The sequence below is a fragment of the Lepus europaeus genome, chromosome 14 (genome assembly GCF_033115175.1).
Source record: "Lepus europaeus isolate LE1 chromosome 14, mLepTim1.pri, whole genome shotgun sequence".
Lineage (NCBI taxonomy): Eukaryota > Metazoa > Chordata > Mammalia > Lagomorpha > Leporidae > Lepus > Lepus europaeus.
The window spans coordinates 13,667,557-13,695,073 of NC_084840.1; the positions used below are offsets into that span (position 1 = coordinate 13,667,557).

Here is a 27,517-nt window from a genome sequence, read left to right on the forward strand (position 1 = left end):
AGCCTGGTGGTATCTACACTGGCCATGAAAAATATCCCTGGGTATTTTTATATGAACAACCCTAAGTGAAAATCAATACATATTCTATGTACATATGTATTACTAGAATATAGTTACTCCTTAGATTCTTGATCTGTGGCATCTGTAACGTGATGAGTTGAGGTCACTCCATTCATTGTGAAGGTGAAGTATCTTTACGAATAAAGATATAGGAGCTAGCGCTGTGGCTGTCTGCAGTGCCGGCATCCCATATGGGTGCCGGTTTGAGTCACGGCTGTTCCACTTCTGATCCAGCTCTCTGCTATGGCCTGGGAAAGCAGTGGAGGATGGCCCAAGTCCTTGGGCCCCTGGAGACAAGTGGGAGACCAGGAAGAAGCTCCAGGCTCCTGGCTTTGGATGGGCCCAGGTTTGGCTGTTGAGGCCATTTGAGGAGTGAACCAGAAGATGGAGAACCTCTCTCCATCCCCCCCTCTGTCTCTCTGCCTCTGCAGCTCTGTGACTCTCTGTCTTTCAAATAAATAAATAAATCTTAAAGAAAAGAATAAAGATGTGTAAGAGGCAGGAGCTAACAGGAAAGATTTAGGTTGCTTTTTGCAGTGTAGATTTGAAGATGTGAGGAATTAATACAAAATGTTCATTTTACCCTGGAATTAATGAACCTTGACCTCAATATTTTTACTCTTGAATATTAATATTTAAATGGATTAAAGTAGCTTATTATTAATATTTAAATGGATTAAAGTAGCTTGATTTTAAAAAACAAAAAAATCTCACACTTTGCCTTAGTTTTCTGTTTAAAAGGTTAATGGACAAACTAATTAGGAGGAGCTGTATAGAGCAACACAATATTCCCCAGGTAATAATTTGAGATAATTAATAGCAGAAAGTTATTCCAGTTATAAAATTTTGAGGCAAAAATCTCTTACTGACTAAAATGAAGAAAAAAAAATGGTAGATTGATCAATAGATTCCTGTTCAAAATCAGGTTTAACCACCTCTTCATTACCATAGATGGTTTTTGACAATAATGTGAGGTAGGGTTATATAAACATAGCATCAAAAGATAAAAGTCTTGACTTTTTTAGAGCATGGGTTGTCTCTCATAAAACTAAGAACTCTTTGAGAACAGATGCCAATGATTATCCATTTTTGTCCCCTCACTGTCGCTGGCCTGCAAAAGGATTCCACGAGTATAAATGATATAGGGTCTGGGATACAAAGGGCCTGCACCATGACTCTGCCAACTGACTAGTTGAAGATACACAGCAACTTATCTCTGAGACTCTGTTTCCCCTTCTAAAAATTGGGGATATAATAGGATATAATAAAAACGCTGAGGGTTTGAGAGCTAATTAAAATGATATAAAGTTCCTACATTGCGACACAGAATTAAAGCTAAATTATAAAGTTCACTTTCCCTATTACCACCATTTTTTCCATCTCTATCAATCTGTGAGTTTCCTAGGGGAGAGATTACTGTCTTTTTCATGTATGCATCTGTACACATTTTGAATTGGATAAATGTTGTTGAAAGACTGAAATCTATTGAAATAACTGAAATAATGCTAGATATCATAAACTTTTACCTGGTTTTAGGGTTGAGTAATTATAATGCACACAATTAACTAATTCTATCTTGAGATCAAAGCTAGTAATTTATAATGCTGGTGTTCTTGTTATACAATATAAGTGATTAATCTGAAAATAAGGAGTTTGAAATTCATACAAAATTTTCACTTGCACACATTTTCAACAGCATTATAAATCAAATTAAGAGTGTAATTTGGTGAACTATCATTTTTTAAAAATAAGGTGGCAGTAAAATGATAAATATAAAGTAATACATTACTGACAAATAGAACAAGTTAAGGTATCCTTTTAAATATGTTTTAAAAGATTAAAACTAAAGACTTTTTAAAAGGTTTTCATCTTCGTGTTTACTGGAAATAATCCATCAATTTTATTAAATGAGTGGAGAAGTTCAAGTCTAAGAAGAGATAAATCCCAAACTATTTACTGAGTATGCATTTTTGAGCATGAGTAACTACTTTTTGTTACTCAACCAGTGATTTGAGCCAATGGAAATTAATCACTTGGTACATGCCATGTGTTATCAGTGACTCTGCAAACAATCCTGTCAGTGACAATCAGAGACTGACTAATGTACAGTCTGAACGAAAACGTTTGTTCTTAAAATGCAAGACTGGTTTTGTGTACATACACACATCTATTATAAATACCTACACACAAATATGGATATCCACGAATAAGCATAAAAGCAGCATTAATGGAGAAGGTAGAGAACAGTTCCCCTAACTCCTTTGTCTACTTGTGATTCAGTAACAACTTTCCTCTCCCCTCCCCAACTCCCAAGTGTAGCTGGTTCAGGGCCATACCACTCTAATAACTGGAGCATTTCAGAGTAAACGAAAGTGATAAGAACATTTTTCGCTACTGCTGCACAGAAAGAATTTTGAACTAAAAAACCCTGTTGGAAAAGCTATCACTCTAGACTACAATGTGCCCTATCATTCTGCTTGATTAATAGTTACCTATATTATTTAGCAATGAATACCCTTAGGTAATTGGAAGATATTTGTTTTGGAAGAATTAGTTTGTCATTGTAAAAATGACAAGAGTAGCGTTGTTGTTGTTGTTGTTGTTTTGACAGGCAGAGTTAGACAGTGAGAAAGACAGAGGGAAAGGTCTTCCTTCTTTTGGTTCACCCCCCAAATGGCTGCTACGGCCGGCACACTGCACCGATCTGAAGCCAGGAGCCAGGTGCTTCCTCCTGGTCTCCCGTGCGGGTGCAGGGCCCAAGCACTTGGGCCATCCTCCACTGCCCTCCCGGGCCATAGCAGAGAGCTGGCCTGGAAGAGGGGCAACCGGGACAGAATCCAGCGCCCCAACTGGGACTAGAACTCGGGTGCCGGCACTGCAGGCGGAGGATTAGCCACATGAGCCACGGTGCCAGCCAGAGTAGCATTGTTAATAAAATTAAAGTGGCACAGATATACAATTTGGTTGTAAACAGATTTTTAAAAACTTGTGTTAAGATGACAAACACTTACATAAATCTTAATATTTTGCTTTTTATTCCAAAAGAAAAAATAAAAATCTAGAAATAAACATACTAGTGACACAAGAATATAAATAATTTGAAATCTTACAAAAATTCATGAATATAATTCCACAGTGAGGACTGTAAAATTTTATTATAAAGTTGATTTTTAAATGAGAGTATATAATTCTTAAGATCAATTATATATAATTCTTAAGGCCAATGATCTTAACTCCCTCCAAGTCAACAATTGCAAAAAATGTGATCTTACAGTAGTGTAACTGTTTACAAAAGTGTTTTCAAGAGGTAAAACTGCTTCTACTCTTTTCCCTGATATTTATTTCTACATATATATATATATATATATATATACATGTATATATATATATATATATAATTTTTTTGAAAGACAGTATTACAGAGAGAGGTAGATCCAGAGAGAGAGAGAGAGAGAGAGAGGTCTTCTATTTCGCTGGTTCACTCCCCAAATGGCTACAATGGCCAGAGCTGAGCTGATCTGAAGTCAGGAGCCAGGGCCTCTTCTGGGTTTCCCACATGGGTGCAGGGGCCCAAGGACTTGGGCCATCTTCTACTGCTTTCCCAGGCCATACCAGAGAGCTGGATCGGAAGTTGAGCAGCTGAGACTTGAACTGGTGTCCATATGGGATACTGGTGCTGCAGGCTGCAGTTTTAACTCACTGTGCTACAGTGCAGGTCTTTTCCCTGATATTTATATCACCAGGGTTTCCCAAAGCATTTTTGTCTTCAAATAGTCATCTTAATAGGAAATTGAGTCAATTTAAAGAAATTATGTTTCTTTAAGTACACTTCATATGAAGCAATATTGCTATATGAACATTAACATTCACCATTTAAACTGATTTTGAAAATATGATCACATATCAAATGAATGCTTGAAAATGTGATATAAAGAATAGACTTGATAGCAAATGTCTTTCCAAAAATTATAAAGAACATTATAAATTTCCTCAACTAAATAAATTATATGATTTTCACAGTTATTCAATCATTCACCTATCAGTACATTTACAATATTTAATTTAAGAAGTTAAAGCAAGTTAGGCTATTATCAGTGTTTTAATGCTTTTAATAGTCTAGACATTTGTATAAACATTTAATTGCAATCAATCCATGAAAACTCTTGGGAAGACAGTAATTGAATTTCAGAATTATGATCTTTAAAAAAAATATTTGATTTAAAAAACAGCTCACAAAAAAAAAAACCTGGGGGAAGAGGGTCAAACTGGGGAGGAGGACAGCATGCTGCAGCTTGAGCTGACACAGCAACAGAGATACCTGGGAAACACAGGGGACAAATGTGCATCCCTAAACTCCTTCTTCAGCCTGGAGGAAAAATCACATATCTCAAATAGAGATCTCGTATAGAAACACTTCCACGGTACAAAGACAACTAAATTAATGATCCTGCAGTCTCCAGAACTAGGGAAAATATAGTATTTAAAACCAGAAGTCTTGAGAAAATTGAAGAAAAAACATTCAGTTAAAAATTGCTCTTAAAATATATTAATTTCAGATGAATCTTTAAAATTCACTTTTCCATATAATGCTTTGGGCAAAAAAATTAATAAGTAGTCTAATTTAAATATTTTCTTATAAGTTTTCTGTTAACCCTGACAGAATAGTGAAACTTTCACTAATGTGTTACAATAAATTAAATCAACAGATATTTATAGATGCCAGCTAAAGGCAGGGCTGAATTCAGTTAGTGGTTACAGATCAACACAAACTGCTATAACACGTGGGAAGACAGTAGATCAGTTAAGAGCCCAAACCAGGAATATTAAGTATATGAATAAATAGAAAAAATCTATCATTTTTATGCCATTTCAGAAATTAAATAATCAGATGTCAGTGAGGCATTGGTATATTAAATTATATTACCACAGCATGATGGACAGAAAAACACATCGAAGACTATAAAGAGCCCTTTGGTGCAATTTATTATTAGAACTAATAAAATAACACTGACGGGACAACAATACACTTCCAAGAATAAATGAACTTTCAGACATTAAATAATTTAAGCCAGCATCCCATACTGGGGTGCCAGTTTGAGTCCCAGATGTTCTGCTTCTTAATTCTTCTTCTCTTAAAAGATTTATTTCTTTACCTGAAAGGCAGAGTTACAGAGAAGGAGAGGGATGAGACAGGGATCTATCTGCTGGATCACTCCCTAAATTGCTACAACTACCTGGGCTGGGCCAGGCTGAAGCCAGGAGTCTGGAACTCCATCCAAGTCTCCCATGTCAGTGGCAGGATCCCAAGTACTTCTGCTGCTTTCCCAGATGTGTTAGCAGAGAGCTGGATCAGAAGTGGAGCAGTGGGGCTCCTATATGATGCTGGTATCGCAGGCTATGGCTTAAGCCACTGCACCACTAACACTGCCCTCTTACTACCCCACCTCCCCACTCCAACTTGCTCCACTTCTGATTCAGACCAATCCTAGACCTGGTTGTTGTGGCCATTTGGGGAGTGAGCTAGTGGATGGAATATCAAGCTCTGGATTGATATCTTTCTCTCTCTCTGTCACTCTGCCTTACAAATAACTATATCTTTTTTTTTTTTTTTGGACAGGCAGAGTGGACAGTGAGAGAGAGAGACAGAGAGAAAGGTCTTCCTTTGCCATTGGTTCACCCTCCAATGGCCGCTGCGACCGGCGTGCTGCGGCCAGCACACCGTGCTGATCCGAAGCCAGGAGCCAGGTGCTTCTCCTGGTCTCCCATGCGGGTGCAGGGCCCAAGCACTTGGGCCATCCTCCACTGCACTCCTGGGACACAGCAGAGAGCTGGACTGGAAGAGGAGCACTGGGACAGAATCCAGCGCCCCGACTGGGACTAGAACCTGGGGTGCTGGCGCCGCAGGTGGAGGATTAGCCTATTGAGCCACGGTGCCAGGCATAAAATAGCTTTTTCTGAGGCTACCATATTCCTTTGTTCCCAAATTCAGTGGGGGATCTCTAGTCTTTATTTTAACTAACCTGTTGTGAACACTTGACAGTGTTTTTCCCTCCCTTCTTGGTATTTTTTTGTGACTTAGCTGTTTAAGTTCTCTCCTGATTTCTGTGCTAACTCATGCTCTTCTTTGATAGTTTGTAGCCCCGGAACCTCTTGTCATTTCTATTCATACTCACTACTCTGACAGTGTTACCTGGTCTCCATTCTGATGGCTGTAAATACCATCTTGACCCCAAATTTATAATCCAATATAATTTTCTCCCCTGATTCATTTACTCATTTTTGTAATCAATGTCTTACATGGATGTCTAGTAGATATCAAATTCTAACACACTATATTCTCTCCAAAATCCTTCTGCTCACAATCCCCACTTCAGTCAAATGGCAGCTAGATCCTTCCAGTTTTTCAGATGAGAAATCATGGATTCAGCCATGATCTCTCTTTTTCAAACTGTACATTAAGTACCTCAGAATATCCACTGCTTTATCATGAAACTCGATCCATCATCTGCCCACATCATATTTTCCATCAATCATTTCCAAGCTGCTATCCATCATCTGTAGATTACAGCAACAATCTCCTAAACTTCATTTGTCTCTGCTTCTATTTTAGCTCATACCATAGGATACTGTTTAATTGCCACGTTATCCATGAAACCTATACTGATGATACTAATTGAAACTGCAATCCCCACCCTCATCTCTGGTAGCCCCATTTACCTTATCTGTTTCACAGTACTTAGCACCATTGAACGTCTTTATAATTTACTTCTTATATTTACTGTCTGTCTCCCTCCCATTAAAAATAAAAGCCTCACAACATCAGAGACTCTTTTCTGCTTGTTCTTTGATATGCCCCACCCAGGGATATACAGTAAGTATCCCACCCATGCATATACAGTAATTGTTCAAATTATGTTTTAGAAACAGGGAATGAATAAGGAATACTTGAATAAGTGTTTCTAAAAGTTTAGTGTGCTTTTTAAAAATAATATTTCATTAATAATGTAGGTTCCCAGGCCTTCTGATTCAGTGATATTTGATGGTGACATTCAAGATTATGCATGTTTAACAAGCTCTCCACATAACTCTAATCAAGTGGCTTGAGACCATACTTGGACAAACATTGCCTGAGGTACAACTTAAAATTGGTGAACAACATATACTGAAAAAAATACATCTTTTGTCCCAATAAGTTATCTCCCCTTGTTCATGCCTTCTTTTCTGCCATTAAGTCACCAAAGTCACCACATCTTCCTTATGTCACATTTTATTTTTATTCTTTTTTTAAGATTTATGTATTTATTTAAAAGTCAGAGGTACAGAGAAGGTGAGGTGAGGCAGAGTCAGACAGAGAGAAAAGAGAGAGACAGAGAGAGGTCCTCCATTGGGTGGTTCACTCCCTCAAATGGGTGCAAAGACCCGGGCTTGGCCAGGCCAAAGCCAGGTGCATCTTCTTGGTCTCCCATGTGGTGCAGGGGCCGAAGGACTCAGGCCATCTCCCACTGCTTTCCCAGGTATATTACTAGGCAGCTGGATTGGCAATGGAGCAGCCAGGACTGTAACCAGTACCCATATGGTATGACAGCGCTGTAGGCAGTGGTTTTACCCACTACACCATGATGCCAGCCCCTATTTTTACTCTTTCACCATATTAAGAATTATGTACTGGGGCTGGTGCTGTGGCACAGTAGGTTACTCCTCTGCCTGTGGTGCCGGTATCCCATATGGGCGCTGGTTCTAGTCCCAGCTGCTCTTCTTCCCATCCAGCTCTTTGTTATGGCCTTGGATAGCAGCAGAAGATGGCCCAAGTACTTGGGTCCCTACACCCGCGTGGGAGACCCATAAGAAACTCCTGGCTCCTGGCTTCAGATTGGTGCAGCTCTGGCCATTGTAGCCATTTGAGGAGTGAACCAGCGGACAGAAGACCTTTCTCTCTGTCTCTCCCTCTCACTGTCTGTAACCCTACCTCTCAAATAAATAAATAAAATCTTAAAAAAAAAGAAAAAGAATATGTATTTGATGCAATTACCATCTCACATCCATTCATATCAAGTGTTTTCCAACACTCCAAAATTGCTGAATCTTTATTACTAGTAATGCATTTGTTGATCTTAGCTATAGATTATATGCCATGAATAACTATCATGAAAATGATTAATAGGAAAATGCAGAAATTTATAGCATTTATTATTTATGGTAAAAGCTTTTTAAAATCCTTCAGCATCTAACATAAAAGGAACATATTTGGCTTTTGTCCCACTGCTTTTATCCAACATCTTACAAAGTCAGGGAAAAGTGGGTCATGGCATAAAATACAGAGTAGAATCTCACTGAATATCCACTTACATACATTACACCACTATGAGACTTCAAGTTTAAAATTGGAAACATCATTCAATTTAAAATACAGTAACACCTGAGCTCCTACAACTTTTGTATTTTGAATTAATTTCATTATATTAAATTTTCTACATTCTTCCTCTCATAAATTGTCAGAACATTTTCAGGCCTATTCTTTACAACAGGGATTCACTCAGCAGCTCTAACTTCATTTCTTTGTTTCTCAGCAATATTAAGTGCCTGCTATGCATAGATATCAGGATATAAAAACACAGTGTAATCCTTGTTGTTACAGAGTCCACAATTCAAGAAGGAGATAAACAAATCAATAACTATGCAAATTAATGAAAGTATAGTAGGTCAAGAATCTGCAAAAAGGACATCTGAGCTGAGTCTAAAAGAATGACCAATTTGGGAGACAGAGAAAGAAAATACTCAAAGCAGAAGAAAAAAGCACAAGCACACATGCATTTTTTTCACTCACGTATTCCTAGAGGGACAATAAATCTTAATGGTTGCCTAGATCCAAATACTGGCTCAACTGCATAGTAACTGCTATATAAACTGTCAACAAGTTATTTAACTGCTCAGTAAGCTGGAGTGTAACATGAAAAGTGGCAGTAATAAAGTATTAATGACATGAATAGCCTTGAGATTAAACTAGACTAGATAATGCATTCAATTGCCCAGCAGGGATGGGCTAGCAAGGATGGATCAAGACTGCTCCAGGGCCGGTGCCGTGGCTCACTTGGTTAATCCTCCACCTGTGGTGCTGGCATCCCATATGGGCACCGCGTTCTAGTCCCTGTTGCTCCTCTTCCAGTCCAGCTCTCTGCTGTGGCTCGGGAAGGTAGTGGAGGATGGCCCAAGTGCTTGGGCCCTGTACCCGCATGGGAGACCAGGAGGAAGCACCTGGCTCCTGGCTTCAGATCAGTGCAATGCCGGCTATAGTGGCCATTTGGGGGTGAACCAATAGAAGGAAGACCTTTCTCTCTGTCTCTCCCTCTCATTGTCTGTAAGTCTACCTGTTCAAAAAAAAAAAAAAAAAAAAAGACTGCTCCAGTGACCACCCTCCCCACAGAGACAACAATTTACAGAACTATTTAAGTTGTCTCACAAGAGCTATGGAGGGCAGGTAAGAGACCACAGTGCATGGTCTGAGTATAGTTGTAAGAAAAGTTACACTGTAGAAAGCAGTTGCCCATATCACCCCTCCCCGACTCCAAGTGGCACAGACTAGAGAGAGACTCCTTACCTCACTTGGAAGAAGGAGAGGCAAGGAAGTCTAGTCCTTAGACTTGAATGTTAGTGCCAGGTTTATTGCAACAAAATGTATAGTAATACAGGGTCCCAAGACCCCAGGGCCCCTGCTCCCCCTCAACTTCCAGACTGATTACTTGTTCCTTTCAAAGCCAAACAGCTAGGGGATCCCTTTCCTAACTTCCAACAGAAAGCATAGCAATAAAGGTAAGAAAACAGAGGAGTGCCAGAGAGGGAGCTCAAGACCTTGCTATGCGGAACTCAGAGTCAGCCTACCTCCATGAGACACAGTACCTGTTGAAACTCAAAGGCCACTACTCCCAGTTGAATGCTCCCATTTGAAGCCTTCAGACTTGTCTCAGCATCAAGGAGAGACCTGCACTCCAGCAGGATGTACTCATAATAGCATATATCACCATCCGTGGGCCAGTGGGCATCCCAAGACATTTCAGGACTATAAGACCCACTCTACTGCCAGTGTTGATGGTGGAGCTGCCTTTATTGTCCTCCTCCAACATTGGGCAGACAGCAAGGAACCACAGGACTATGTCTTGGGACTGAGTGCCAGGCTGGGAAAGCCGAGCACAGGGAAGATCCCATGGGTCCCTTCCCCTAGGTCAGTATTTGTGAAAGGAGTATATAGACTTGTTCCAGTGTCAGGCAAGCACCTGCACCCTCATCGGATGGATTTGTTCAGTGTGTATCACTCCCAGCCTCACATAAACCTGGCATGCTCTCTTAAGATTTCACAAGGCCAAATGACTGTGAGATCCTTGTGAACAATGCAGTGCCTGGCTGGGTTTCCTCTATCACCTTTCCTACAAGCACAGGCAGACAACAAGTAACTATTTTGGGACTGAGTTCTAGGTTGATAAAACCCAACACAGAGCAGATCCTAATGGTCCCTGTCCCTGTGTTAGTGCCTGCAAATGGAGCCCTTGGACTTGCTTTGGCATCAAATGGAGATCAGTGGCCCAGCTGATCAGTCTTGTACCCCAGCCAGCAACACTAGCGGCTGGCAAGAGCAGCATCAGGTAGTGAGTCAACACTCAGCAGCAGACAGACTCAATAGAGTAGGCTCTGACCCTTCCCCCAGGTTGTGTTTTTCTTCGTGAACTGCGAGTTCCAAATGCAATTTACCATCATGACATTGGTATCCATAGAATTAGGCATCTGGACCTATCCCAGTTCCAGAGACTGTAGGGATGGCCTACTCCCTTTATAGGTACCTTCCTATTTCATTATGAACAACACACTTACTATAGATCTGAGAGAAATCTGACATGGGAATAGAACTCAAACAATGAAAATGCCAACAGCATGCCTGTAGCAAATCTTGACATAGAGGGGTGTCTAGTGCTGAAATATCAGAAGTGTCCACAAGCTCAGAAAAAATAATTAGAGCCACAAAGCCAGATAACTAATGTTTCAATGCAATATGACATTGTATACCAAGAAATGTCAAAAACTTCCAGGGAACCATAACCTAACTTAAGGAACTAAACAAAGTGCCAGAAAACCACCATCTAGGAATTGAAATTTTCAAATGTTCAGAATAAGATTCCAAAACAGCTGTTTTAGGAAACTCAACAAATGTCAAGAGAACACAGAAAACAATTTAATACTCTAAAAGAGGGGACTGACAGAGAGATGGAAATATTTTAAATCAAACAGAAATCCTTCAAATGAAAAGTACACTAAGCAAAATTAAAAACAACAGCATCAATAGTCGAGAGACTAAGCAGATGAATCAGTGAGCTTAAAGACAGACTATTTGAAAACACACAACTAGAGAAGGAAAACTAAAGATGAATCCATGGGAATAAAGAAAGCTGATGGGAAATTTGGGACAGCATGAAAAGAGAAAACATTCAAGTTACTAAGGGAACAACAGAAAGCATATTCAAAGAAATAACAAAAAAACTTCCAAAAGCTACAGAAAGATACAACTACATGGGTACAGGAAGGTCAACGGTCACCAGTAAGATTCAATGAAACCAAGTCTACTCCAGGATAAAGATAAAGTGAAGACTCTTAAAGCTACAGAAGAAAAGAAACAAATAAAACATACAAGGGTCATCATTCATCTGACTGCAGGATTCTCAACAGAAACTTTACAGACAGGCGAGAGTGGGATGAGACTTCCACAGGACTGAAGAGGAAAAAAATGCCAACCAGGAATGCCATAACTAGTAAACTTGTTCTTCAAACTAAAAGGAAAGGGTATATGTAACAACAAAATATCAGAAGGCAGAAAAATCATTGGTAAGAGGAATTATACAAATTCAGAATGCATTAATATTGCACATATAGTGCTAAACCACTTCTTTAGTGTGAAGTCTTAAAACCAAAACAAAGTTAGTAACTATTTAAAAGCTAAGAGACAGACAATATAGAAAGAGGTAAATGTGACATCAAAAATTCAAAATGTGGTAGAGAGCTGAAGCGCGTGGCCAGCAGTTAAGATGCCAATTGAGTGTCTGCATCCTTTAGCAGAGCACCTGGGCTCAAGCCATAGCTCTGCTCTGGATTCCAGCTTCCCGCTAATGCACAGCCTGGGAGGAAGTAGTTGATTGCTCAAGTAGGGAGCTCCTGCCATCCATGTGAGGGACATGGATTGAGTCCCTTGTTCCTGACTATAGTCTGGACAAGCCCTGGCTGTTGAGGGCATTTGGAGAGTGAACCAGCAGATTGGAAGTGTGTGTGTGTGTGTGTGTATGCATGTTGTGAGTCTGTTGTGAGTCTTTCTCTGTCATCATCTCTCAAATACATAAAATTAATTTTTAAAAATTCAAAATTTGAGAAGGGCTGGAGTACAAGTTTACCACTAAATATTTAAAGAAGAAATAATATCAATCCTCCTAAAATTATTTCAAAAAATGGAAAAGGAGGGAATTCTTCCAATTTTATCCCATGAGGCCAATGATACCTTGATACCAAAACTAGAAAAAAAAACACAACAGAAAAAGAAAGCTACAGTTCAATCTCCTTAATGAACATACATTCTCAAGATCTTCAAAGATATTCAACAAAACATTAGCAAACAAAATCCTATAGTACATTATAAATACTATTTACCAAGATGAAGTGAGATTCATGCCAGGAATAGAATGATAGTTGAATACACACAAATCAATTAACACGACACACCATATCAACAGAATGAAGGACCAAAATCTATGATCATCTCCCTAGGTCCAGGAAAGACATTTGATAAACTTCAACATCTCTTCATGATAAAAACTCTGAACAAAGTAGGTATAGAAGGAACATACATAAGAAGCGAACTGCTAATATCATACAGAATGGGAGAAAGTTCAAGGTTTTCTCAGATCTCTAACAAGATAAGGATGATCATTTTCATCACCCTTATTCAACATAGTTCTTTATGTCCTCATCAGAGCAATTGGACAAGAGAGAGAAATAAAGATCAACCAAATAAGAAAGTAGGAAGTCAAAGTATCACTGTCTTTAAACATCAGCCTACTTTGCATTACATTCTAAGACTCCAGCCTAGTTATTAATTGTTGATGTGGCATCTTGTCAGATACTTAAAGATTTGTTAAATTTATTTTTCAATTTAATAGGGTAAAGAAAGAGGGGGCAGGCAGATAGTAGAGATGCCCACAGCGAATGGGACTGACCGGGCTGATGCCAGGAGCCAGGAGATTAATACATATTCCCACACAAGTAGCAGGGACCTAAATGCTTGAGCCATCACTGCTGCCTTCCAGGGTTCACATTAGCAGGAAGCTTGAGTCACAGCCAGAGCTGGGTATCAAGGCCAGGTATCCCAACATAGGACACCGGTGTTTTAACGGACATCTTAGCAATTAGGCTAAATATCAACCCTTTGATTATTTTAGAAAAAAAAAATCAATGTAAAGAGAAAGAAGTCAAAATATACCACTACAGAATCATCAAATCATGAAAGAAGACTGAAAGGGAGAAAGAAAAAGGGAAAAGATCTATAAAACCATCAGAAAACAATAAATGGCAGGAGTAAGTCCTTACCTAGGAATAATTTCTTAATTTCTCAAATGTAAATAAATTACATTATCCAACCAAAGGACAAAGAATAACTAAATGAATAAAGAAAAGACTTGTCTATAAGCAGCACACAATTAACTCACTTCAACTTTAAGGAGACACATGGATTGAAAGTAAAGAGAACACTTATTCCATGTAAATGAAAAAAGAAAGTAGGGGTAGCTATACTTAACATCAAATAAAATAGACTTCAAGTAAAAACTGTAAGAACATACAAAGGTCACAATAAAATGATAGAGGGGGTGATTCTTCAAGAGGATATAACAATGCTGAATATATGTGCATCTAGTAACAGAGCACCTAAATCTATAAAGAAAATATTGACTGATTGACAGATAAGATAGAAAAGAAAGAAGTTATTATTATTTTTTTGACAGGCAGAGTGGACAGTGAGAGAGAAAGAGACAGAGAGAAAGGTCTTCCTTTTCCGTTGGTTCACCCTCCAATGGCTGCTGCGGCTGGCGCACTGCGGCCGGCACACCGCACTGATCCGAAACCAGGAGCCAGGTGCTTCTCCTGGTCTCCCATGGGGGTGCAGGGCCCATGCACTTGGGCCATCCTCCACTGTACTCCTGGGCCATAGTAGAGAGCTGACCTGGAAGAGGAGCAACTGGGACAGAATCCGGTGCCCCGACCGGGACTAGATCCTGGGGTGCTGGCGCCGCAGGTGGAGGATTAGCCTATTGAGCCATGGCACCAGCCAAGAAAGAAGTTACTAATGGCAACAAAATTATAAAAGTATTTCACTTCATTCTTCCATTTTCACAATGGATAGATCATTCAAAGAGAAAATCAATAAAGAAATACTGGACTTTGACTATACTTGAGACCAAATGGACCTAAAAGACATATATAAAACATTCCATACTAAAGCAGTAGAATACACATTGTTCTCTAGTGTACACCAATCATATGTTAGGCCACAAAGTCTTAAAGATTTTTAGAATACTGAAATCATATCAAATGATTTTTCTGACTATAATAGAATAAAACTAGAAATCAGTAGGAGGAAGAATATTTGAAAAGTCATAAATATGAATAAAATAAATGAGTTGTCCAGGAATCAAGAGAGAACCTGAAAATGCCCTGACATAAATGAAAATGGCAATCCCAGATGTCAAAATGTATGGGATGCAAAAACAAACAAACAAACAAAAAACAAAAAACAGCAATTCTAAAAGAGAATTTGCATATCTCAAAACTGACTCTTTCTTTGACTTAAATATTATCTTTTCAGTAATTCCTTTTCTAATAACTCAATCTACACTAGCCATCTTGACAGTATCTCATATCCTATGAACTTTTCACTTGATGATATTTTTTCTTATTTATCTATTTTTAAAGATTAATTTATTTATCTGAAAGGCAGAGTTACAGAGAAGAGAGGGAGAGAGGGATCTTCCATTCACTGTTCACTCCCCAAACGGCTACAATAGCCAGGGCTGGGCCAGGCTGAAGCCAGGAAACTGGAACTCCATCCAGGTCTTCTATGTGGGTGGCAGGGGCACAAGCACATGGTTCATTGTCTACTGCTTTCCCAGCTGCACTAGCAGGGAGCTGTATTGGAAGAGTAGCAGTAGCTGGGACTTGAGCCAGTGCTCACCTGGGATGCCAGTATGGCAAGTGGAAGCTTAACATGGTAAGTCACAATTCCAGCCCCTTTCTTAATTACTGTTAACCTATTCCCTTCACTAGAAATATTAACTCTAAGAAAGATTATATGGGTTGAATATCAACTGCTCAAGGTGGTAGAACTTGACACAAAAGAAATAATACATAATTGCTGGAGTGGATGAACACATAAAATGCCTCCAACATAATACAGAAAGAGGAGTTAAGACTTAGTGAGGGAGAGGGACAATCAAGGAAGGCTTTCAGGAGGTGAAGGGAGATATGAAAAAGAGATAAACTGCAGTATACAGTGTAAATGCTAGAATTCACGGCATGAACAAAGAACTAAGGGAATAGAAAGGATAGAAGAATGGGCACAAAGGTTGACATCTTAACAGGCTGTGGAGGAATAACACAAAGCACATACTGGGATATGGGGTAGCATATGCAAAACCTTACATGGGAGAGAGATATTTGAAGACTATTCAGTGGGATTGAATATTACAAGATGTAGGAAACTGGGCAAGGATCAGAAGCCTAGAAAGAAACCAGGCTCCTTACACAGCATGATCCTTAGAGAAAAGGAGCAGAACCAAGATATCAACCACACCTTCCGGATCTCAGCCAAGACTTCACAGAGCAACAAGCACCACTGTGACAAACAATTGTGTGTCTAGAAACCCAAAACCAGAGCATGAAAATGGTAAACTCAATTGGAATCTTAATTTTACTTAAAGATGAAGATGGGAGAAGGGTAATTTAAAATGTAATTCATTTAAAATGCTTTCACTTTAAAATAAACACTGCTCTATTGCAGTACAGAAGGCACAACGTACATGGATGGTTTGGGAAGATGCAGACAGTTTCTTAAAATGTGCTGGTCAGTGGATTTCGACAGCTACTTCCCCATACTTTTATAAAAGCTCTTTTCTGGACCAGCACTGTGGCGCAGTGGGTTAACGCCCTGGCCTGAAGTGCCGGCATTCCTTATGGGCTCTGGTTCTAGTCCCGGCTGCTCCACTTCCGACCCAGCTCTCTGCTATGGCCTGGGAAAGCAGTAGAAGATGACCCAAGTCCTTGGGTCCCTGTACCCGTGTGGGAGACCTGGAGGAGGCTTTTGGCTCCTGGCTCCTGGCTTCGGATCGGCCCAGGTCCAGCTGTTGTGGCCAATTGGGGAATGAACCATCGGATGGAACACCTCTCTCCCTCTGCCTCTCCTCTCTCTGTTTAACTCTGACTTTCAAATAAAAATAAATAAATTTTTAAGAAAAATATGTAGTTTCAAAACTGTTTTTTTTAAAAAAAAAAAAAAAAGCTCTTTTCTAATACAAGGAGCATTTTTTTGGAAGGAAAAGTCCGAGGAAAGCACATCTAGATTACTTTATGGAAGTCAGGAAACATTGGAGGAACACTAAAAGAAATTTACCCATTTTGTATCTCCCTATCATTTTCTACCCCAATAAAGATACAATTTGGACAGGTAGAGCTATTTTGGCAAAAAAAATCTGAGTTCACTCTAACACAAGTTTCTTTACAAAAAGCTAGGTTTCTAGTGAAGAAATTGAGATCACACAGATGTGTAGTTTTAATTTAGGCTCATGCATTAACATGCTAAATTCAGTCATGGTACTCAGCCATGGGAAATGTATAATGAAGTGAGAAGAAACTTCAGTTCTACGGGCTTTAATGACAAACAATATACACACGAAAATCATTTCCTACACTGTGTTAACGTAGTATGAGGGAAAGGTAAGAGACCTGACAATAATGGCTTAAGTCTTTGTAAAGCTTCTTGCTGAAAAATGATGGTGATGTCAGAGTTGTGGATTTAAGGATCTGTTTCTGGGATTCCTTCCAAATCCATTATCTGAAGAGGAATTCTAAATGGAACCTACTATCACACGACTAAGTTTTGTTTATTTCCAGTATCATGGAATGTGAGAGTCAAAGGCAGCTCAAACTTAGTGATCATTTAGTCACACTCACATTGCAGAGGCAGAAACAGGCCCAAACAAGTTAAGTAGTCAACTGTCAATGAAAATACAGCTTTTTACTATATATTTAAAATTACTAAACAGATTTCCTTTTAAAAATGTTAATTTTAATTTTTATTTAGTTTTTAACAGATTCAAAGTGCTACTAAGAACATAATGATATTCCCTTCCTCCTCTCCATCTCTTCTCCTCTCTCCCTCCCACTCTCCTTCTTTCTCCCTCAAGGAATAGACTTTAAATCTTACTACAAAACAATAATTGCATGGGATAAAAAGTATATCTAACTTTTGTCATGAATGGCTATTAAGATTTTTCTTCTATAATCAGTGACAATAATTAATTACATTAATAGATTTTTATGAGCATTTGCTATTTCCTTTCTCTGAGAAATGTAACCTGCCCATGAAGTAGTAACCTTTATATATTTTGCTATAATGGGTTGCAAATATTTGTTTAAAATTTTGCATGTTGGTTTATGAGTAAGACTGGCCTGTAATGCTCTCTTCTCATCCTGCCTTAAGCTTTGGAATCAAGGTTATTCTAGCTTTATAAAATTAACTGGAAATTGTTTCCCTTTTGACATATTTAAAACAGGAATATTTTTGGAATTTGAACTGGAACCATTGATTCTTGAACATGTGGCAGAACCTGCCTACCTTACACAAAGCATACAGTCAATACTGTTTCTTTCACATATTTACTGCTTCTTTTGCTCTTTCTCCCTCTTTGCATCTAAGACCTTCCATCCTGTATCTTATGTTTGAAAAAAGTTTCAGGGCCAGCATTGTGGCAAAGCAGGTAAAGCTGTCACCTGTGATGCTGGCATCACATGTGAGCACCAATTCAAGTCCTAGTTGCTCCACTTCCAATCCAGGACAATCTCCTTTATTTATAGCCAAATGATGAGAGGCTTTAATTATATCTGTAGAATCGCTTCACAGCAAAACCTAAATTAGCATTTGACTAAATAAGTGGGTGTGATGGCCTGCCCAAGTAGATATATCAATAAAGCTAACAAAAGAAGCAAATTCATTTTTACTGGAAAATGTCTTCATGTCACTCTTATAATTAAAAGTAGTTTTAGTTGACATGGGCACACTGAAGGCATCATGCCAGTATCTTCTGCAATCCATAGTTGCTGATGTGAAGTCCAATGTTACTACACTATTTTTTTGAAGTAATCATTTTAAAAACTTCCTCATTCATTAATGTTTTAGAGCTGAATATCCTGGGTGTGTATATAGCTTTTTATTTATTCAGTTTGGGAATGCTGGACTGTTTTATTTATTTGTTTATTTATTTACTTGAGAGGTAAGTTAGAGAAGGAGAGACAGAGAAAGAGGTCCCCCATCTGCTGGTTCACTCCCCATATGGTCGCAACAGCCAGAGCTAGGCAATCTAAAGCCAAGAGAAAGGAGCTTCCTCTGGGTCTCCCATGAAGGTGCAAGGGGCCGGAGCACTTAGGCCATCCTCCACTGCTTTTCCAGGCCATCATCAGGAGCTGGATTGTAAGTGGAACAGCCAGGACCTGAACTGGTGCCCATATGGGATGGTGGCACCACAGGCGGATACCCAACCTACTATACCACAGTGCTGGTCCCTATTGGACTTCTTAAATTTGTAAAATGGTGTATTTTATTAGCTCTGACACTATCTTTCTAGCTATTGTCTCTGCTCCATTTTCTGTTCTCACCCATTAACTGATTACAGGGATGTTCGGCATCATTACTCTACATTCCATGTCTATTAACCTCCTAAAATTTCTATTTCTTGGGCTCTCAAAATCATATGCTAGATAATCTTTTTCATATGCATCTTCATCTCAGAAAATCTCTCTTTACATAGATATGATATGTAGTCGATATACTTCCTTTATTCAGGTTTATTTGCTTGATTCTTAAAACAGGTTTTGCAGGCCGGCGCCGCGGCTCATTAGGCTAATCCTCCGCCTTGCGGCGCCGGCACACCGGGTTCTAGTCCCAGTCGGGGCACCGATCCTGTCCCGGTTGCCCCTCTTCCAGGCCAGCTCTCTGCTGTGGCCAGGGAGTGCAGTGGAGGATGGCCCAAGTGCTTGGGCCCTGCACCTGCATGGGAGACCAGGAGAAGCACCTGGCTCCTGCCATCGGATCAGCGCAGTGCGCCGGCAGCAGCGCGCCTACCGCGGCGGCCATTGGAGGGTGAACCAATGGCAAAGGAAGACCTTTCTCTCTATCTCTCTCTGTCACTGTCCACTCTGCCTGTCAAAATAAATAAATAAATAAATAAATAATAAAACAGGTTTTGCATTCTTTAAAGCTGCTATACCCTGAACATCACTAAAACTTGTTTCTTCTTTCTTTCAACATATTAAACATGGCTATTTTACAATCTATTTCTTTTTTTATATATTTTTAAATTTTTTTTTGACAGGCAGACTGGACAGTGAGAGAGAGAGACAGAGAGAAAGGTCTTCCTTTTCCATTGGTTCACCCTCCAATGGCTGCTGCAGCCAGCACACCACGCTGATTTGAAGTCACGAGCCAGGTGCTTCCTCCTGGTCTCCCATGCGGGTGCAGAACCCAATGACTTGGGCCATCTTCCACTGCACTCCCGGGCCACAGCAGAGAGCTGGACTGGAAGAGGAGCAACCAGGACAGAATCCGGAGCCCTGACTGGGACTAGAACCCGGGGTGCTGGCCCTGCAGGTGGAGGATTAGCCTATTGAGCCGCGGTGCCGGCCACAATCTATTTCTTTAGAATTCTATATTTCAAGTCTCTATGAGTCAATTTTTATCTTTGTTTCTGTTGGCCTTAATTCATGATTTGTTTCTTTGGTGTTTAATGTTTTTAATTAATTAATTAACTTATATAAAGGGAACAGATTTCATGTATTTCACATACACAGTTTTAAGGACATAGTGATACTCCCTACTCCCTTCCACAGGCCTCTTCCTTCCTTTTTCTTTTAATTTTTTCAGTGTAATACTTTCAATTTACTTCATGATCACAAGCTTAATATTACACTAAAGAGAGAATTTAACAAGCAGTAAGTAGAAAACGACTGTTCAGGAGTATAGACAAAGGCTATAAACAATAATCAAATCTCATGATGTCAATTTCACTTACAAACATTTTTTTTTCTGTACTCTGTATATTAGTTACCACCAATCAGAGAAAACATGGTATTTGTGTTTTTTAGGACTGGCTTATTTCACTAAGCATAATGATCTCTAATTTCATCCATTTTGCTGCAAAATACAGGATTTGATTCTTTTTATTGCTGAGTAGTATTACATCGTGTACACATACCATATTTTCATTATCCAATCATCAGCTGATGGACATTTGGGTTGATTCCATATCTAAACTATTTTGAATTGAGCTGTTATAAACATGAGAATACAAATAAATTTCACATGCTGATTTCATTTCCTTGGGTAAATTCCCAGTAGTGAGAATGGCTGGGTCATACAATAGATCTATTTTCAGATTTCTGAGGAATCTCCATACTGTTTTTTATTTTCCCACCAAAGTATATTAGGGTACCATTTTCTTTTTTGGGACTGGCTTATTTCACTAAGTATAATGTTTTCCAGCTGCATCTATTTTGTTGCAAACAACATGATTTCATCTTTTAACCACTGTGTAGTATTCCATGGTGTATATATCCCTTAGTTTCTTTATCCAGTCTTTACTTGACAGATACGAGTTGATTCCATATCTTAGCTATTATGAACTGAGCTGCTATAAACATGGGGGTACATATCACTCTTTCACATGCTGATTTTATTTCCCTTGGGTAAATTCCCAGGAATGGAATGGTGGATCATATGGTAGGTCTATATTTAGATTTCTGAAGTATCTCCATACTATCTTCCACAGTGGCTACACCAGTTTATATTCCTAGCAGCAATGGATTAGGGTACCTTTTTCCCTACATTCTTGCCAGCATTTGATGTTTGTTGATTTCTGTATGAAAGCCATTCTAACATGAGTGAGGTAAAACCTCAATATGGTTTTGATTTGTATTTCCCTGATGGCTAGTGATCCCGAGCATTTTTTCATGTGTCTCTAGACCATTTGGAATTCCTCTTTTAAAAAAATGCCTGTTCAAGTCCTTTGCCCATTTCTTAACTGGATTGTTTGTTTTACTGTTGTTGAGTTTCTTGAGCTCTTTATAGGTTTTCCATATTAATCCTTTATCAGCCACACAGTTTGCAAATATCTTCAGTCATTCTGTCGGCTGCCTCTTCACTTTGCTGAGTGTTTCTTCTGCAGTACAGAAGCTTCCCAATTTGATGTAGTCCCATGTGTCAATTTTGGCTTTCATTGCCTGTGCCTCTGGAGTCTTTTCCAAGAAGCCTTTGCCAATGCCAATGTCTTGCAGGGCTTACCCAATGTTCTCTAATAATTTGATGATATCAGGTCATAGATTTAGATCTTTGATCCATTTTGAGTGGATTTTTGTTTTAAGTTGTAAGGTAGGGGTTTTCCTTCATACTTCTGTATGCTGAAATCCAGTTTTCCCAGTGCTATTTATTGAAGAGACTGTCCTTACTCCAGGGATTGATTATAACTCCTTTGTCAAATATACGTTGGTTGTAGATGTGTGGGTTGATTTCCGGTGTTTCTATTCTGTTCCATTGGTCTAGCCATCTGTTTGTACCAGTATCAGGATGTTTGATTATAACTGCCTTGTAGTATGTCTTGAGATCTGCTATTATGATGCCTCCGGCTTTGCTTTTGTTGTATAAGATTGTTTTAGCTATTCCAGGTCTCCTGTGTTTGCATATGAATTTTAGCACCATTTTTCTAGATCTGAGAAGAATGCCCTTGGTATTTTCACTGGTATCACACTGAATCTGTATACTGCTTTCGGTAGCATGGACATTTTGATGATATTGATTCTTTCAATCCATGAACATGGAAGATTTTTCTATTCTTTGGTGTCTTCTATTCCTTTCTTTAATGTTTTGTAAATTTTATTTTAGAGATCTTTGATGTCATTGGTTAAATTGATTCCAAGGTATTTAATTGTTTTATAGTATTGTGAATCAGATTGATCTTAGAAGTTCTGTCTCAGCCATGGCATTGTCTGTGTATATAAAGGCTACAAATATTTGTGTGTTAATTTTATATCCTGCAACTTTACCAAACTCTTTTATGAGTTCCAAAAGTCTCTTAGTGAAGTCTTTTGGATCCCCTATATATATCTTCATGTCGTCTACAAATAGGGATAGCTTGATTTCCTCCATTCCCACTAGTATTCCTTTGATTTCTTTTTCTTACCTAATGTCTCTGGCTAAAATTTTCAGAACTATATTGAATAGTAATGGTGAAAGTGGGCATCCTTGTGTGGTTCTGGATCTTAGTGGAAATGCTTCCAGCTTTTCCAAGTTCAATAGGATGTTGGCTGTGGGCTTGCCATCTATTGTTTTAATTTTGTTGAAGTATGTTCCTGCTATACCCAATTTGCTGAAAGTTTACCATGAATAAATGTTGTATTTCATCAAATGCTTTATCTGCATATATGCAATTGATGATATGGTTTTTATTCTTCAATTTTTTAATGTGATGTATGATGTTTATTAATATGTGTATGTTGAACCACCCCTGCAGTCTGAAAACAAATCCCACTTGGTTCTGCGTGGATGATCCTTTTGGTGTGTTTTGGGATTCAATTAGTATTTTGTTGAAGATTTTTGAAGCTGTATTCATCAGAGCTGTTAGTCTTGAGTTCTCTTTCTTTGCATCTTTTTCTGGTTTAGGAATTGGGGTGATGCTAGCTTCATGGAAGGATTCTAGGAGGATTCCCTCTGTTCCAATTGTTTTGAATAGTTTGAGAAGAAACTGGAATTAGTTCTTCTTTAAAATTTTGGTAGAATTCAGCAGTGAAGTTATCCAGCCCTGGTGTTATCTTTGTTGGGATTGGCTTTACTACTGATTCAATCCTTGTCTTGGTTACTGGTTTTTCAGGTTTTCTATGACTTCTGTGTCACATATCTGGTTAAGTTCTACATGTGCAGAAATCTATCCATTTTTTCTAGTTTTTCTAGTTTGTGGCAATTAGCTGTTTGTAGTAAAATCTGATGATTCTTTTTATTTCTGTAGTAACATTTTTATTTCTTTAGCAATATACAGAGATATTCCTTTGTAATATCTTTTTTCATCTCTGATTTTATTGATTTTGGGTCTTCTCCCTTTTTAGTTGGATCATAGGTTTATCAATTTTTTAATTTTTTTTCAAAAAGCCAGCTCTTCATTTCACTGGTCTTTTGTATGGTTTTCTTGATTTCAATTTTGTTTATGTCTTATGTAAATTGTATTATTTCTTTCCTCCTACTAATTTTGGCTTTTTTTCTTATTTTTCTAGGTCCTTGATATGCATTGTTAGATCATTTATTTGATGTCTTTCCAATGTCTTGATGTGGGCACTAATTACTATAAACTTTCCTCTTAACACTGCTTTTGCTGTATCACATAAGTTTTGATATGTTGTGTTGTCATCTTCATTTGTTTTTAGGAATTTATTTCATTTTTCATTTGTTCTATGACCCATTGTTCAATCAGGAGCATGTTTTTCAGTCTCCATGCCTGTGCATATTTTTTACAATTTCTTATTGTGTTAATTTATAGCTTAATTCCATCGTGGTCAAAAAGATACATGGAACATTTTAAGTTTTTTCTTGAATCTGATGATACTTGTTTTATGGTCTACTACATGATCTGTCCTAGAGAATATTCCATGCAGTGATGAAAGGAATGTGTATTTTGTACCTAGGGATGAAATGCCCTGTTGTATCAATTATATCCATTTGGTCAACAGTGTAGATTAGCTCTGTTGTTCCTTTGTTGATTTTTTTGTCTGTCCACTGATGAAAGTGTGGTGGTAAAATCCTCCATTATTATTTCATTGGAGCATATGTCTCCCTTTAGATCCACTAACTTTTGTTTAAAATAGCCCAGTGCCCTAGCATTGGTACATGTACAATTACTATAGTCACATCTTCCTGTTATATTGATCCCTTAATCATTACAAAATGCCATTCTTTGTCTCTTTTAACAGTGAGATTTCCCTTTGGAATTTTAGCTGGAATTCTTTGATGTCTGGATGAAAGTGGGTTGCTCTAGGAGAAATGAGCTTGCTTCTTCCTGGGGTATGGTGGCAGGAGCAGTTTAGGATTACTTTCAACTTGGTTTGAGTTTTATCAGACCAAGTCAGAAATTATTAATCCAGGTTTCAAGTTACTGCGGAGTTTGGTATGTGATTACTTCTTAATGACTTTTGTTCCTTCCTTTCCATGTAGCATTAATGGATTGGGGTTAAGAGTTTCTTTATAGATTCCCAGGAAATAGGTTACAGGAAGGTATATCTTTTTATTTTGTTTACTTTTACACTAAATCTTCCCAGATTCATGGGATTAAGGTCTCATATTACATTTTTCATCTTGGAAAGTGAGTTAGTGGCCACTGTCTTCTGTGCCCCTCCTCCCAAGAAATATTTTTAAAAACCTATTTATTTAATAGGGAGAGACAGACAGACACGGGCAGAGAGCACTCTCATGTGATGGTTCACTCCCCAAATGTCCACAGTGGCCAGATCTGTGCAGGGACAAAGTCATCACAAGAACCCCTTTTATCAGCTGCTGCCTTCTAGGGTGTGCATTAGCAGGAGGCTAGAGTCAGGAGCTAGAGCCGGGAATTAAACCTAGGAACTCTAATGCAGAGTAAAGTATCTCTTAGGCTAAACACCTGTACAACACGAAAGTTTTTTAAATCCTGCATTTTAAAATGTTTCAGAACACAATTATCTCTGAATCCTACCTTATCATAATATCAGAAATAAAAGCTCACTTTTATTCTTTCTTTAAGAGTATACATGTGCTCCTGGATCCAAGTCCTGTCGATTTTGAAACATAAGTGCTGGTAAATACGGAGAGAACATAAGTAGTTCTAGAACTAAAATAGATTAGACAATCATAGTTACAAATAAAAATCACTGATACCTAATGAATATTTCAATATTCTTTCAGCCATGTCAGCAGCACCTCTGAGGATTCATTGTTGTTAACACTTATTTAGCAATTGATTCTTTTTTAGAAGTTTGTAAAACTTTGTCAACAAGACTCTTCCAAACCCTTTCAGGGCTCTCTTCAAGTATCATTTTCCTTAAAGTAATAAATTGATACTGAGTTCTAGAAGAAGGTTTGTTATATATGTAAAGCCATCCAAGTTGGGCATATAATGGGTTCTCATTTGTTAGATCATTTCCATATTTTATAATCAGCCTTTTCCTTTTTAATCAGGTTATACTTTTTAAATCTCATATATTTTACTTTTAAATGTAATTTCTCTCTCATTGAGGCAGAAACTAAAAACTACTGAGTGTCTACAGAGAGCCATGCACTATGCTGAGAATGTATGTGTGTTAATTCACATGAATTTGTTCACAGATTGGCGAGGTAGGCAGTAGGATTTCTATTTTAAAGAAAAAGAAACAAGTACTTATGAACAAACTGCTGTTAAATGATCAAATTTAGTCTTAACCTAATCTGCATTACTCCTAAAAAATTAAGGCCTTTGTAAGCACGCAAAACAAAACAAAACAAAATTTACTCTGTTTAACCAATTTTATCAAATGGTTAATTTGATCAAATGGTTAATTTAGTTAAATAATTTCATGAAAAAGGAAAGTAACTAGTTAGATATTCTACCCCTCCTGCCCCATTCCTGGTTCAATCCTTCAGTCTCATGTAATTTGCTCTTCCCAGCTCAGTTCTGATAATGAGGTGGTACAATCTCTTCTTGATAGATAAAAATACAAAATATGTACTAATACTAAACTCAGCAGACAAGCAATGGGTGACTAGCATGGTTCTGTACTGTGCTATACTTGGGCACTTATAATGTGCCATCACATGATTCTCCTTGTAATCCTGAGAAGTAATTCCATCTATGCTTGGAGACCTCAGGACAGGAGTTCCAAAAGCAGCCCAGATGTTGAAAAACTCACAAGATATCTCTGATTCTGAAATCTATGTCCCATGGTTCTAGGTATAGGATGACTCTAACCCTTTCCTTAAGGTAAAAATCCACTTATGAAAGATAAGTTCCCAATGAGTATTTTCAAATTTCAGATTTTTTAACTTCTTTGGAATATAGACAGTAACATTAATTTGTTGCCATGTTGATTTCTTTATTGACCTAATTTGAATGTTACTTTAAGTTATATGGTATCATTCCTCCTAGCAGCCTAAAGAAATTTCTATTAGATTGCCAGCTTCTCAAAGCATTACTGAGTTTTTTAAATTCATGTCTGTATCCTGGCCCCAAGCACAGTTTATGACATAATATAGGTCTTCATTAAATGCTAAATTCTCATAGCTAATGGCACTTAAAATTTTCATGTGGAATAAGAAAAGCAAGTGTCAAAAACTGAACATAAATTTGTAAATAGAAACTAAGACAACCCAATTTAAGGCACTTCTGATGGTCATACAGTGGGATGAAATTTGCAGTGCATCTAAAATTTCTGAATTGTGATGTCAGGCTACTGCCTTTTTGAAGTGGTAATTATATTTTCTTAGCTAAAAATAAGGATACACAATATAATTGTGAATTTTTTCTGAATTTTGAATTGATTATAAAAAGTATCTTACAAAGCTTAAAAAGCTAAATATTCATTTAAAAATTATATTAAAAGCAGGATAACCCTGAGATTGTCTAATAAAAAATAGTTTACCATATCAATCCACTGTTACAAAACAACTTTTTCTAAGATGCCCTATATAAAACTAGTAACATTGCCTTTTTTTTTTCTTGTGAATCCTGTGAGAATTTCCTCAGTGAGATCTTAAGTTTAACAACTTTTGATGAGGAATTATTATATAATAATAATTGATAATTATTTTGTATTTTATATTTCACATTATTTATTTATATTCTATAATAACATTATTGTATAATATTTCTATAGTAGCTATAGAGTTATAAAACAAAGAAAAATTCCTGAAACTCTAGGTAAGATCATAGTAAGAGCTTAGACACAGTTTTACAGTGATAGAAATATATGACAAAGTTCTGTTATAGAAAAAAATGTGAGGTCCGCTCTCACCTGCTTAAAAAGTTGGAGGTTCACTGCAGTTTCCAAGAACTGTTTCATCACACTTGAACGGTGCTTCACAAAACTCTCCTCACAGAAAGTGATGGGCTCACCCTAGACA

The 27,517-nt window shown here is 38.0% G+C and overlaps 1 protein-coding gene across 4 annotated transcripts in view; it reads right to left on the reverse strand.

Moving 5' to 3' along the window:
- DENND1B (DENN domain containing 1B) overlaps positions 1–27,517 on the reverse strand; it is a 269,366-nt gene that overhangs the window by 47,803 nt on the left and 194,046 nt on the right. For all 4 annotated transcript variants that reach the window (XM_062211550.1, XM_062211548.1, XM_062211551.1 and 1 more), the window contains one exon: positions 27,409–27,510. In XM_062211550.1, the coding sequence (XP_062067534.1) occupies positions 27,409–27,510 (102 nt within the window). The remainder of the gene's footprint in view (positions 1–27,408; positions 27,511–27,517) is intronic.